General features: G+C 44.7%; 1 protein-coding gene and 1 long non-coding RNA gene across 21 annotated transcripts in view; one reads left to right on the top strand and one right to left on the bottom strand.

Moving 5' to 3' along the window:
- DNAH8 (dynein axonemal heavy chain 8) overlaps positions 1 to 14,206 on the top strand; it is a 556,010-nt gene that overhangs the window by 336,181 nt on the left and 205,623 nt on the right. For all 17 annotated transcript variants that reach the window (XM_039529004.1, XM_039529011.1, XM_039529005.1 and 14 more), the window contains 3 exons: positions 8,721 to 8,807; positions 8,980 to 9,087; positions 12,998 to 13,132. In XM_039529004.1, the coding sequence (XP_039384938.1) occupies positions 8,721 to 8,807; positions 8,980 to 9,087; positions 12,998 to 13,132 (330 nt within the window). The remainder of the gene's footprint in view (positions 1 to 8,720; positions 8,808 to 8,979; positions 9,088 to 12,997; positions 13,133 to 14,206) is intronic.
- LOC120400446 overlaps positions 1 to 14,206 on the bottom strand; it is a 60,047-nt gene that overhangs the window by 28,811 nt on the left and 17,030 nt on the right. Inside the window, exons 3-5 of one of the 4 annotated variants that reach the window (XR_005595815.1) lie at positions 6,540 to 6,626; positions 2,150 to 2,231; positions 1,071 to 1,178 (exon numbers count right to left, since the gene is read on the bottom strand). This is a non-coding gene — a long non-coding RNA (uncharacterized LOC120400446). The remainder of the gene's footprint in view (positions 1 to 1,070; positions 1,179 to 2,149; positions 2,232 to 6,539; positions 6,627 to 14,206) is intronic. The other 3 variants (XR_005595814.1, XR_005595817.1, XR_005595816.1) reach the window with 3 other exon arrangements.

Here is a 14,206-nt window from a genome sequence, read left to right as displayed (position 1 = left end):
GCTAGAGATTTATTACTTTTCCACATCTGCTTCAGACTGCAGTTGGGGGAGAGAGATCTCCAACATATTCCCCAAGATCTCAATTCATCTCATAGATATTCCAGAGCATGAGGCAACCCTAGTAGACACAAGAGATATAAGAGGGACATCCTCTCTGGTATCCTACACCACAGTCCCTTGTTCATTTCACTTCTGGCTCCCATGCTTGGCCATACTGGGCACCACAGGAACATGCCAGAAAACCCACCTCCTCTGTCCTTTCCAGGTCTAGATCTGCCTCCCCTTAGGGTTCAGCAACAACAATCCCAGGTGTCAATTGCGAATACTCAGCAATTACAAATTTCCGATGAAGAATTCCATCTGCCTACTGAACTTACTCTTGTTGCCATTTCAATATCATCACCTCATGAGGCTGTAAAAGCAGCAAAGAATCCTGTGGCACCTTATAGACTAACGGACATTTTGGAGCATGAGCTTTCATGGGTGAATACCCACTTCATCAGATGCAACTTGCATCCGACGAAGTGGGTATTCACCCATGAAAGCTCATGCTCCAAAACGTCTGTTAGTCTATAAGGTGCCACAGGATTCTTTGCTGCTTTTACAGATCCAGACTAACACGGCTACCCCTCTGATACTTGACCTCATGAGACTGTGGTCCCATCTACTCAATCACCTCCTGATGGCTACAGGGCGTTTCAAGACCTCCTTTGATGAAGGGCTGTGACTTCAGAAAAACCATTTGATGTGGTGCATGACAAATCTCTCCAATTGTTAAATACCATGCACTCCTGAATGCCAGCGAGTTTGGCTATGCTAATCAATGAAGGACTGTTAGAGCCAGCATAGCTCTTGTTGCAGAACCCCCATCTGTTCCACTGCCTTTGAAAATGGAAGAGAAAAGGTACCAGACAACATCATAGGGATTTCAGTATTTTTATACTAATTCACACCTAGATCTTTTGTGGTTACCACTGCCCAAGAGCAAACAAGGCATCAGAGCTTCAAGGCAATACCTAAGAAAAGGAAACTCGAGTGACTGGATCTCTTTGGAAGAAAGAACTACTCACCTACCAGTCTCTAGCTTAGAACTGCCAATGACCAGGCACGTCTTTCCAAGTATGACTGCTTCAACGGGCACAAGCTATCAGACTTTACTGACTGGTTACAGCAGGAATCTAGAAAGGAATTAAGTTCCTTGATCTCTGAGGTCTGATTGGGAGTACTGTGTGGCGAGGTTCAGGGAGGGAGCACCACCTCCACCACCTGCCTCATCTTAGCTGGCCACACAGCCTGTGAGTCAGTGTCAACATCTGCTGCGGCTGTGCCGTTTTCTGCTCCCAGCAGCCTTCATGCCCAGCGCTGGCTCTGGCCCCAGAGACTGTGGCACATACCTTCCCCCACCCTGAAAACCTGAGGGGGAAGGGGCAGGTATTGTGTCTATTTTTGTCTGGGCTTGGGGGGGCACAACCAAAAATTGTAACTTAAGGGGGGCTCAGCTCAAAATATTGGAAGCTGCTCTAGATATTGGAAGAGCGTTGGGTTTTTACCTGGACTGGTCTAAGCCATTCAAGGTCTTTGTCTCAACTCTTTGTAAACATTTCAGATAGAGTAAAGGGCCAACTGGTCTCCACCCAGAGGCTCTTTACCTGGATTTCCAGCTGCATTCATTTATGTTACTCATTGGCCAATGTCACATCTCTGAATAGAGTGATGGTGCACTCAAACAGGTTGAGAGCAACTTCTGCCATTCTGGCTAGGATTCCCATTCTGGATATTAGTAATGCAGCTACCTGGTCATTGTTCTATATGTTTGCCTCTCACTATGCCATCTCTCATCAATCAAGGGACAATGCCAAATCTCATCAATTAAGGGACAATGCCAGATTTGGCCAAGTTGTCCTTCACTCCTTGTTCAGGTAGACTAGTTCAAATTGCTTGTGGGTCACCTACAGTGAAATGGACATGTGCGATCACTCAAAGAAGAAAAAACGGTTCTTTGAGTGCTTACTCATGTCCATTCCAATGTAGGTGTGTGCATTCATGTGCACTGTCGCCAGAAGTTTTTTCCTCAGTGGTATCCATCAGGTCAGCTCCTGCACCCCCTGGAGTGGCGCCCTCATGGCATGGTGTATAGGGGCCTGCCTACCCTCTTCCCCTTCAATTCCTTCTTGCTGCCCGTGATGGTTGCTGGAACATTACTGGTCTCTTGGTCATGCAAGTGCTTCCTTCTGTAAACAGAAAATTATATTTAGTTATTACATTAGTTGGTAGTTAGAACAATAGTTAACTGAGTTAGTATAGGTTTAGTTCCCTGCACGTGGGTCTCACCTGCCCTGCCTCCGGGGCATGCCTCGATCCCAAGGCTTTAAGCCATGTGCTGCATGCCACAAACTGATGCTGGTGAGTGACCCACATGACAGTTGCTTAAAGTGCCTCAGAGAGAGACATTCAAGAGAGGTTTCAGAGTGGTAGCCGTATTAGTCTATATTAGCAAAAAGTACGAGGAGTACTTGTGGCACCTTAGAGATACTTATCTACATGCCTCCAACTTTCATCCAGACCACACCACACGATCCATTGTCTACAGCCAAGCTCTAAGATACAACCGCATTTGCTCCAACCCCTTAGATAGAGACAAACACCTACAAGATCTCTATGAAGCATTCTTACAAATACAATACCCACCTGCTGAAGTGAAGAAACAGATTGACAGAGTCAGAAGAGTACCCACAAGTCACCTACTACAGGACAGGCCCAACAAAGAAAGTAACAGAACGCCACTAGGCATCACCTTCAGACCCCAACTAAAACCTCTCGAGTGCATCATCAAGGATCTACAACCTATCCTAAAGGACGATCCCTCACTCTCACAGATCTTGGGAAATATGCCAGTCCTTGCTTACAGACAGCCCCCCAACCTGAAGCAAATACTCACCAGCAACCACACACCACACAACAAAAACACTAACCCAGGAACCTATCCTTGTAACAAAACCCGTTGCCAGCTCTGTCCACTGTGATACAGGAGGGCCAGGGAGGAATGGGAGAGTGGTAGAGGGGAAGTATATAAGCCCTAGGCTAATTAAGGCATGGTTCCCTGTAGACTAGGGAGGGTTGCTACAGGTTAATTGGAGCACCAGTAGTCAATTAAGGCCTTGTTAGCAACCTAATAAAACCCCCTGCTTCAGGCAGTCAAGAGAGAAGGAGGAAGGAGAGAGGACTGGAGCTTGGAGGTGTGCTGTGAGACTTTGAAGATCAGAAAACCGGAGTAAGGGAGACCCTGCCCCAGCAGGGGAGGGAGACTCCCTCCCCCAGCGTTTAATGACCGAAGGTACCCCACCCAAGAGGGAAGAGGGTAAGAACCTGCAGGGGTTGAGAGGGGCTGGGACTCAGAGTAAGGAGCAAACCCAGACCCCTCCCCTGCTTCCCTCCTTTACCACCTTCATAGGCCACTAGTGGGGCCGTCAGTGCCCCAAGAGCAGGGGCAAGGGGTGGCATCTTAGCCCCCCACCAAGAAAAGCGCAGGACCCACCATACTACATTGGCCATCTTGTCACACCACATATCTATTCAGGGGACACCATCATAGGACCTAATCACATCAGCCACACCATCAGGGGCTCATTCACCTGCACATCTACCAATGTGATATATGCCATCATGTGCCAGCAATGCCCCTCTGCCATGTACATTGGCCAAACCGGACAGTCTCTATGCAAAAAAATAAATGGACAAAAAGCAGACATGAAGATCAGATGTGAACATTCAAAAACCAGTCGGAGAACACTTCAACCTCCCTGGTCACTCAGTTATAGACCTCAAAGTCGCAATACTCCAACAAAAAAAACTTCAAAAACAGATTCCAACAAGAAACTGCAGAATTGGAATTAATTTGCAAACTAGACACCATTAAATTAGGCTTGAATAAAGACTGGGAGTGGATCGGTCATTACACAAGTAAAAACTATCTCCCCATGCTATTTTTTCCCCCTACTGTTGCTCACACCTTCTTGTCAACTGTTGGAAATGGGCCAGCCTGATCATCACTACAAAAGTTTTTTTTTCTCCTGCTGATAATAGCTCACCTTATTTGATTACTCTTGTTACAGTTGGTATGGCAACACCCATTTTTTCATGTTCTCTCTGTGTATATATATCTTCCTACTGTACTTTCCACTGCATGCATCCGATGAAGTGGGTTTTAGCCCATGAAAGCTTATGCTCAAGTAAATGTATTAGTTTCTAAGGTGCCACAAGTACTCCTCGTTCTTTTTACATTCAAGAGAGGTGCCGCATCTGTAAGAACTTTACACGTAGGACCACGAAGGAGAGGGACAATAGGTTAAAGTTCCTTCTAATTGAAGTGGCACTTTGTCCCCATACAGATCTGGAAGAGGAATTGGCACGGACCACCTCAGGGTTTGTTAGGAGCGCCCTGGCGTCCCCGTGTCACAACATTGCTTTTCCTCCTCAGCACCAAGGAAGGACACTAAAAAGGACTGCTGGTACTGTTATTCTCCACCAGTGCACAAGAAGATGATCCCTGCACCAACTCCTCAGCACCACTTACCATTGCTGGTGCTGAAGAAGAAACAGCGTAAAATGAACCATGGGCACTTGCTGACCCCAAGGCCTGCAGGCCATAGGCTCTCAGAAGGGGTGTTACCCACACCAGGCCACTCTGAGGCAGCAGTAGAGTGCACAATTTCATCAATTCCAGTGCCAGGAAGGGCATCATTGAGTCTGATGCAAACAAGGGAGAAACCACTAGGGAAACTCAACTCTGGCTTTACCATCAACACCAGAGGCATTCCACACAGCGAGGGACCTCCTCTCCTTCCTGATGCCTCCATCTTCAGTGCGGCATGAACAATCAACGGCCACCCAGGCACCGAGAGAGGCTACGGCACCAAAGCAAGTGCCTACCAAGGGCAAGCCAGCTATGATGCAGTGGCACAGCTCTTCCCACAAGTGGCACCACTACACCTCGTGGCACCGATGCACTTCACAACACTGGTCTACGTCACAACAGTGCTCTCCCCTGTGACACTGCTCTACTTCCCAGCACCGCCCCACTTCGGCACCGCACTGCTCATCGCCCCCCCTAACTCTGCTCACCGGCGCCGACTGGCACCGCACCGCCATGGTAACTCAGGAGTGACTTTCCTGAATCAGACTCAGAGGCTGAATCCTATGCCTCATGGGGGAACAGACATGGTTGGGCTACAGACACCAAGTGCTGGACATGGTGCAAGTGGTTGACATGTACACCGTGGCCACCAATTCAATGGCAGATACTTATGCAGTGGCCAGTTTGGAACCCATGGGCATTCCAATAGCTTCAAGGGCCCCATTCAGGACACTCATACTCAGCGACTTCTAAAGCTCCCCCACAAACCCCCTCGAACAGGGTTCGGTTTCTGGGACCAAGGTCAGTGCAGAGGCCGGTGCTGATGCCAGTACCGAGGAACAAGATACACCTTCACGTGACCCATCTACAGAAGAGACAGTTCCAGGTCCAGTCCCTGTACAGGCTTCGTCATCCTCCTTCTTAGATGAGCACTAGTGGGGACTGCTGTGGTGCCCACCCAGGATGACTGTAGGGCACATCAGGAGCTTCTGCACAGGATGGCCCAAAACTTGGGCATTCAGGCAGAAGAAATCACTGAGGCTGCTCACTCCCTCGTGGACATATTGGCACCCTCAGGGGCGTTGCGAGTTGCCTTACTCCTGAATGGGGCTACTCTGGAACTGATAAAGGATCTTTGGCAAACTCTTATGTCGACATATCTAAGAGACCAGAGAGGAAGTATTTCATTCTTCAAAAGGGTTGAGTTCCTATGTACTCACCTGCCACTGGGCTCCTTGGTTGTCTCCACGGACCGACCTTTGAAGGAGGCTCCCTCTTCTTGGTGCAAATGGCCTTTTGAGGGTACACCTGAGGATGGTGTACCAGGATGTTACCTGGATCCTGTCTTCCCTTCGTTTGTGGACCAGGAATGGTCCCACGTTACCACCGACCATTGTGTGTGGTGCACAGTAGAAGTGGGATATATCCTACAGTTCAGTTGTTCCCCTCCTTCCCACCCATCCTCTTCAGGGATTCTTCTCCCGAGAGATTTCTGGCCAGGAGGTGCAGTCATTTCTAAGGGCAGGAGCAGTGGAGGAGGTTCCTCTGGAGCTAAGGAGCAGAGGTTTTACTCCCATTATTTCCTGATCTCAAAGGCCAACGGTGACCTAAGACCCATTTTGGATCTGCGGAACCTCAAGAGCTTCATGAAAAAGCTTACATTCCACATGGTCTCACTGGCCTCGATTTATCCCTTCTTTGTATCCAGGGGACTGGTATGCCGTCCTCAACCTAAAGGACATATATTTTCACACTGCGATATTCTAAGGACACAGGAATATCTACAGTTTGTGGTGGATCACAACCATTATCAGTTCACAGTGCTCCCCTTTGGCTTATCAGCAGCACAAACTGCATGTCAGTTATGGTGGCCTTCCTGAGAAGTTGGGTGCAAGTATACCCCTACCTGCCTGAGTGGCTGATCAAAGGCCAGTCCAGGATCCAAGTCGAAACTCATGTAGAACTGATACAGTTGATCTTTCAAGACTTGGGGCTATTGATAAACAAATAGAAATCGATATTTTCACCAGCCTAGAGAACAGAATTAATTGGCATGGTCCTAGACTCCACCTGAGCCAGGCCTTACTTCTGGAAGGTCGCTTTCAAGCAATAGAGATGCTTATAGAAGGTGTGGCAGAACACCCCATTACTATAGTAAGGATGTGCTTGAAACTGCTGGGTCACATGGCTTCATGCACTTATGTGGTGCAGCACGCAAGGCTGAAGCTCATGCCACTCCAATTCTGGCTCGTGTCAGTATATGCATCAGGCCACCATCATCTGGACAGGGTGGTTTACCTTCCCCCATCGATAATTGCAACGTTTTGATGGTGGCAGGACCCAGAGAACGTGTGTGTGGTTGTTCCCTTATCAAGATATGCTCCCATGCTGTCCCTAGTCATGGACACTTTCAACATGGGAGGGAACCTATCTGGGGAACTTCAGGACCAAGGCCTTTGGTCACAAGAAGAACTGGCTTTGCACATCAATGTGAGAGAGCTAAGGGCGGTGCACCTGGCCTGCCTGGCTTTCAGAATGCGTTTTGGGGAAAACCAGGCAGCGGTCCTCACGGACAACACAACAGCAATATATTATATAAACAGACAAAGGAGGCTCACTCCTCTCCCTTATGCCAGGAAGCTCTGAGTTTATGGAATTTTTGTATATCCCGTTCTATTCACCTTGAAGCATCATACCTGACAGCAGTACAGAACAAGTTGGTGGACCATCTCAGCAGATCCTTAACCAACTATCATGAGTGGTCCATTCACCCAGACATCTTAAACATGATTTTCCAGAGGTCGGATTTTCCCCAGTGGACCTGTTTGCAACAAGCCTCAACAAAAGATGCACCCAGTTCTGCTCTTTTTGGGGATAAAGGCCAGGGTCTCTCACAGACCTTTCTCCGCCCCGAACGGGAAGGCTCCTGTACACATTTCCTCCTACATCCCTGATCCACAAGGTCCTACTCAAAGTCAAGAGGGATGGAGCACAGCTGATCCTCATAGCACTGGTTTGTCCACACCCCAAGATTTGTTTATAACCTTATTGGACTTCTCAGTGGACAGAATGATCAGCTTACCACTGCTCACAAGACCATGGTCGCCAGCTCCAAATTGCACTACAAAGAAATTGCACTACAGTACTTGTATGAGGTGAATTGAAAAATATTATTTCTCATTATCTTTTTTACAGTGCAAATATTTGTAATAAAAAAGTGAGCACTGTATACTTGGTATTCTGTGTTGCAATTGAAAACAATATGTTTGAAAATGTAGAAAAAGATCCAAAATATTTATAATAAATTTAAATTGATATTCTAGTATTGTTTAACAGTGCAATTAAAATGACAATCACTACTATTTTTTTATCTCGTGATAAATTGTGATTATTGTTTAATCGTTTGACAGCCTGAATTTAAATGAATGTCTAGGAATTCAAATGTTGCTTTATTACACATATTTGGAGCTCCACAATTTAGTACTGTACCTTCTGGACAGTAGAAAAATAAATACACCATTTAAGTTTCTAATGCTTTCAACGTCTCTTTTTGAAAATTGAATTTCTTCAAACAAGTAAAGGCATTTGTGTTTTTGGCAACTTAAATAGCCAGTTTCAATTATCCAAAAGAAAAAATGAATATTTTCTTACATTAGGAAAAAAAGCACCTTTGCAAAATGTATAAAGCTCAAATATTGGATAGGTTTTTATTAAACTTAACTAAAATATTCTCTTTTGGAGTAAGACTAATGAAGAAATAGTTTGGCCCAATAGATATTTTATTCCATAAAATTTTAAGTATCTGAAAACTGGTTTATAATGAAAATGCGTTTTCAACCATAACTATAGAAATTCTGTTACATTTGTAGCTATTTGTCAAAATGTCTTTCATGATATTTAATAATTAACGGTAAACAAACAACTGATTCTGATCTCACTTACCATTATCTATAGTAATCTGGATCAGAATCAGGTCTTAAATATTTGTCATAATTAATATTCCTTAAGTAACTGGTCTAAACACTAAAAAAGTTATTCTAGACTACTGTAAGTAAGAATATTGTACAATATATGTTTTCATTTATAGAATCCTGGGTATGCCGGCCGTCAGGAGCTACCAGAAAATCTAAAAATTCAATTTAGAACTGTGTCCATGATGGTTCCAGATAGACAGGTAAAACTGATTACTTAGCTAAAGAGAAACCAAATATTTTAAGTTTATTGAGATACATTTTTTTCAAAATATGTTCATATATTTTTTTAAAAAGTTCATTTTCCTTTTTTTCCTTTCCTTCCAAAATTTTCAGAAAAATTAATGGAATTCTGAATGCTATGTTGTATTTCAGATAATTATGAGAGTTAAGCTTGCAAGCTGTGGGTTTATTGATAATGTGATCTTAGCTCAAAAATTCTTCGTTCTCTACAAACTTTGTGAGGAGCAGCTCACTAAGCAGGTGTGTTTCCTAGTCTTATGGTATTTACAATACAATTTTTCCTTTAGGTTTTGATCTGTGCACATCTCTATTGGAATATCTGTGTTGTTTCTTTTAAAGTTGAAATATATTTCAAACAAAAATTTATTTTTCACCCCTTTAAATAGATTTATACATTTTTTGTGATCATCTTCCTCTCCTCCAAGTGCTTCAATGCTTAATATGAATGATTGCTGGGAGAGGAGAGGGGATTTGTGGGCGGAAGAGTGGAGGGAGTAGAGGGAGAGAGGTTTGGGGATGTGGTGAGGGGAGAAAAGGGGAGGGGCTCTTATGGGGAGAGGGATAAATGGAGAATGGATGATAAGAATGGAGAGATTGGTTAGGGTGCTCAGGCGTAGTTGAGAGAGTGAGGATTAGGGGAGTGAGACACTGGGCTGGTGCCAATTAGGGTGGAGGATTAGATCCAGGGGGAGCTGTCAGCTCCACATTCCCTTTCCCATGTATATGCTAAAATTGCACGGGACCTAACACTCTGGTAGGGGAAGGAATCTGAGCCCCTCTTCCTCTCCTAGTGTTTTTGCCGGGGCCTATCGGGGGTATAGTAGAAGTGTGGGGTCCAGGTTAGTGCATAGCTTGGATTACCTAACCAGGCAATGTGTGATCCTCCAGTAAGCAGTAAGTTACTGTCTGTGATATGTGTATGAAGCAGCATAGGGCACCAGACAGCAAGGAGCAACTTTTTACATGCTAATGGCTTCTAAAGTTCTAATGGATTAATGCAACAGGAGGAGGGAGCTTTGCTGGAAAAGGTGTAGGGAGGGGCTGTATGTTGCAAGCGATGATGGGGAAAGGGTGGAAAAGAAGAAAGAGATTCCGATCATTTCTCACACACATCAAGTTACTGTAACCCCTATGTAATAAAACTGTCAAAATTTTGAACATAAACCATGTCAGAACATGCCTTCAACTTTTAAGCCACATGGCAGCGGCCACTTTCATGATCATACATGCAAGACTACACACGTGATGTCTTTAGGCATGGTTCTGTACAGTCTATCTCCTCCACAAACACAGCCTACACAAGCTCTTATCCATGCCAGTGCGAGTCAAGGACTAACTGCTTTGGTGGACACAGCTCAACAACATCTGTGTCAGAGTTCCTTTCCTCCAACCAACACTGACCATGATCCTAACAACCAATGCATCCCTAATAGGTTGGGGAGTGCATCTCCATGATCACAAAGTACTGGGCCGATGGTTGTTAACCGAATCTGTCCTACACAAAAATCTCCTAGAATTACGAGCAGTCCTCAATGCCTGCTGACATTTCCTCTCTCTGCTCAAACACTGTACCATCAGAGTCATGATGGACAATCTTGCCTGCATGTATTATATCAACAGGCAGGGCGGAACTGTGGAACAGGTATATCCAACACATCATCACCATTTCAGCAGTATACCTCTCTGGACACCAGAACACCACTGTTGAAATATTGAGCAGGAGGTTCTCCCATGATCACAAGTGGGAATTGGACATGCGAGCACTTCAGCACATCTTTAACCGATAGGGATACCCCACCATAGACCTCTTTGCCACACAGCACAACGCCTGCTGCCCTCAATTCTGTTCCAGAGTGGGACTGGGACACTGATCTATGGGAGATGCATTCCTCATAATGTGGAATGCACCACTTCTTTATGCCTCCCCCCCTTTCCCTCCTATTCTGAGTACTTTGCAAGATACAAGAGGGCCTAGCTCATGTCATGCTTATAGCTCCAACATGGCCATGACTGGTCTGGTATACTTACCTCCTCCACATGAGAGTATGCCAACTGATCTCTCTTTTGCAGGATGCATCTTCTATCCCAATCCACAGATGCTCCATCTCAAAGCCTAGCTTCTCTGTGGTTCTGGGATTCTGAAATAACCCGTTTGGACACAGTCAAACAGATACTTTTGAATAGTAGGTGTGACACGACTAGACACACTTACAAATGGACTAGATTTCAGTGCTGGTGTGCCTCCTACCAAGTTGATGCAGCACATGCTCTTCTATTACTTATCCTGGGCTATATAAGTTACACCTTAAACAATCAGGGTTATCTATCAGCTCCATAGTGAGTACATAGTGAGTACACTTGATAGTAATCACTACTTTTCACTACCAGATAGACAATCAATCTGTTGTCACACATCTGCTCAAAAAACGTTTTCTGAAGGGTCTCCAAAATTTTTATTCCCACATACAAGACCCAAACCCTGCTTGGGACCCTCAGCCTCATCCTACTTTCTCTGACTAGACCCCCGTTTCACCAATGGCAACCTGTTCTTACATGTGTCTATAATGAAAATGGCCTTCCTTGTCACCATCACTTCTGCCCAACAAGTTAGTGAAATTGCAGTCCTTATGGTATTTCCACCATACATAATCTTCTACAAGGATAAAGTTACACTATGCCCACACATGAAATTTCTATCTAAGATTCCAAAATCTTTCCATCTCAACCAAACAATACACCTTCCTTGTTTCTTCCCAAAGCCTCACAGTAACCAGCAAGAGGCAGCTCTACGCACCCTGAACATGAGACAAGATTAGCATTTTACCTGGACAGGACTAAACTTTCTGAAAATCATCACAGTTATTCCTCTCCAGCAACAAAAGATCAAGAGGCACAGCCATACCTAAACAACACCTTTCAAAGTGGATTTGGCCGTGTATATATTTATCTTACGAACTCTACAATAGACAACCTCCTACCATAATCAGAGCACATTCCACACATTCGTTATCCACCTTGATAGCATTTCTCAATAATGTCCCTATTGCTAAAATTTTCAAAATAACCACATGGTCATCAACAGACACTTTTGCCCGTCACTACGCTATTACACATGATACTGCAACAGACACTCTCCTAGGATATGCTGTCCTAGCATTGACAGTAAATGTCACTCCGAAGCCCCAGCCTTCCAATTAGGGTCACTGCTTTCTAGTCACCTACAAGTGGAGCACTCATAGGGACATTACTCAAAGAAGACGAGAAGGTAACTCACTCTGTGCAGTAACTGAGGTTCTTCGAGATGTGTCCCCCTATGAGTGCTCCACTACCTGCCCTCTTCACATCTGCTTCGTAGCCAAAAATAACATACTGTCTGTGGCAGAGAAGGAACTGGAGGCTATTGGACATACAGTGCTATATATATATGTCACATGCACTGTGCAAGAGTGGGGAAGTGTGCATGTGTTGTTCAACATGCACAGCTGATGAAGATCTCCAAACTCAGGTGCAGGGGGTACTGATGCACCTACAAGTCGAGAACCCACAGGGGGACACATCTCGAAGAACCTCAGTTACTGCACAAGGTTGAGTAACCTCATTTAATAGTACCAGACCCAGGAATGACCCTGCAGGATCCCACTAGGTATACCCTCCCAATTTGACAGCAAACCATTGATAACCCCTCTTTGAGTACAATACTCCCCTATACTAGACCATGGGGAGAGATCAGTGCATCAGAGGAAGCCATCTAAAATATAATCTCACTGAATGGCATGGTTCTGCCCTGCCCACTAGGCAGGGCTACAGTGTAAGTACCATAGTCTAGCCTTAGAGGTTATACACTGGTGAAATCATGGAAATGGCACCAATTTACACCAGAAGAGAACTTTGCTCACAAAGCCTAATTCTCTTTTTTTTAAATTATTTAAATGGAATTATTCTTCATTTACACTAATATTGGTGAGAGTAGACTCATGCTATAGTCTTTGTGAATTCATTGAGTCAGATAACACTGGTTTGACTAATTTTTTTTAATAGGTACAGGCCTGTGTGGCTTAGCACACAACTCTGAGTATAGATCTATTGAGGAAATAAATCTGGAGACTTCCAATTTTTATTGGTATGTAAGCTATTTTTTTTCCTTTTTTAGGTTCATTATGACTTTGGTCTGAGGAATATCCTTTCCGTATTAAGGACCCTTGGAGCTCAAAAGAGGGCCAGACCAGATGACAGTGAATTGAGTACTGTTATGAGAGGGCTAAGGGATATGAACCTTTCTAAACTGGTGAGACGCTCAGTTTAAGAGTTCAGTAGTGTATAGGTGAATGTCTTACCTTTTTTTATAGTTTACAGTTTTTTATATGCTTTTTAAAAAAATCTCAAACACTTCTAAACTTAATTTTTAAAATTCAGACTGGCAAGTAACTCAATGAGCAGAATGTACTTATCAGATTTGAAGACAATGCTTAAAATGCTTGAGGTCATAAACAAAACACTAGTGTGCTGTGCATGGGCAGTGTTATTTTCCTTACTAAATTAAGTGTGCACAGGGTGATGAACACGGTATAAATGAAGAGATTAACTTCAGTCCTCACTTACCTAGATTGCTCTTTATAGTCAGCCTGCTCAATGATGCACATTTGTGTACATGGGTACACATCTAAAATATACATAATTAGGCATACTCAAAAGTTGGTGTGCATCTTCTTAGGCCTGGTCTACACTAGGACTTTAATTTGAATTTAGCAGCGTTAATTCGAATTAACCGTGCACCCGTCCACACCAGGAAGCCATTTAATTCGACCTAGAGGGCTCTTTAGTTCGAATTCTGTACTCCTCCCCAACGAGGGGAGTAGCGCTAAATTCAACATGGCTATGTCGAATTAGGCTAGGTGTGGACGGAAATCGACCTTAGTAGCTCTGGGAGCTATCCCACACTGCACCACTCTGTTGACGCTCTGGACAGCAGTCCGAGCTCGGATGCTCTGACCACCCACACAGGAAATGCCCCGGGAAAATTTGAATTCCTTTTCCTGTCTGGCCAGTTTGAATCTCATTTCCTGGTTGGACATCGGGGCGAGCTCAGCAGCACTGGCAACGATGCAGAGCTCTCCAGCAGAGGAGTCCAGGCAATCTCAGAATAGAAAGAGGGCCCCAGCATGGACTGACAGGGAAGTCTTGGATCTGATTGCTGTGTGGGGCGATGAGTCTGTGCTTTCGGAGCTGCGCTCCAACAAACAGAATGCAAAGACCTACGAGAAGGTCTCCAAAGCCATGGCACTCAGAGGATACAGCCGGGATGCAATGCAGTGCCGCGTGAAAGTCAAGGACCTGAGACAAGGCTACCAAAAAATCAAAG

This window comes from Mauremys reevesii, linkage group 3, assembly GCF_016161935.1.
Source record: "Mauremys reevesii isolate NIE-2019 linkage group 3, ASM1616193v1, whole genome shotgun sequence".
Classification (NCBI taxonomy): domain Eukaryota; kingdom Metazoa; phylum Chordata; order Testudines; family Geoemydidae; genus Mauremys; species Mauremys reevesii.
Note: the sequence above shows the minus strand (reverse complement) of the source record. Positions and strands in the feature narration are given on the sequence as shown.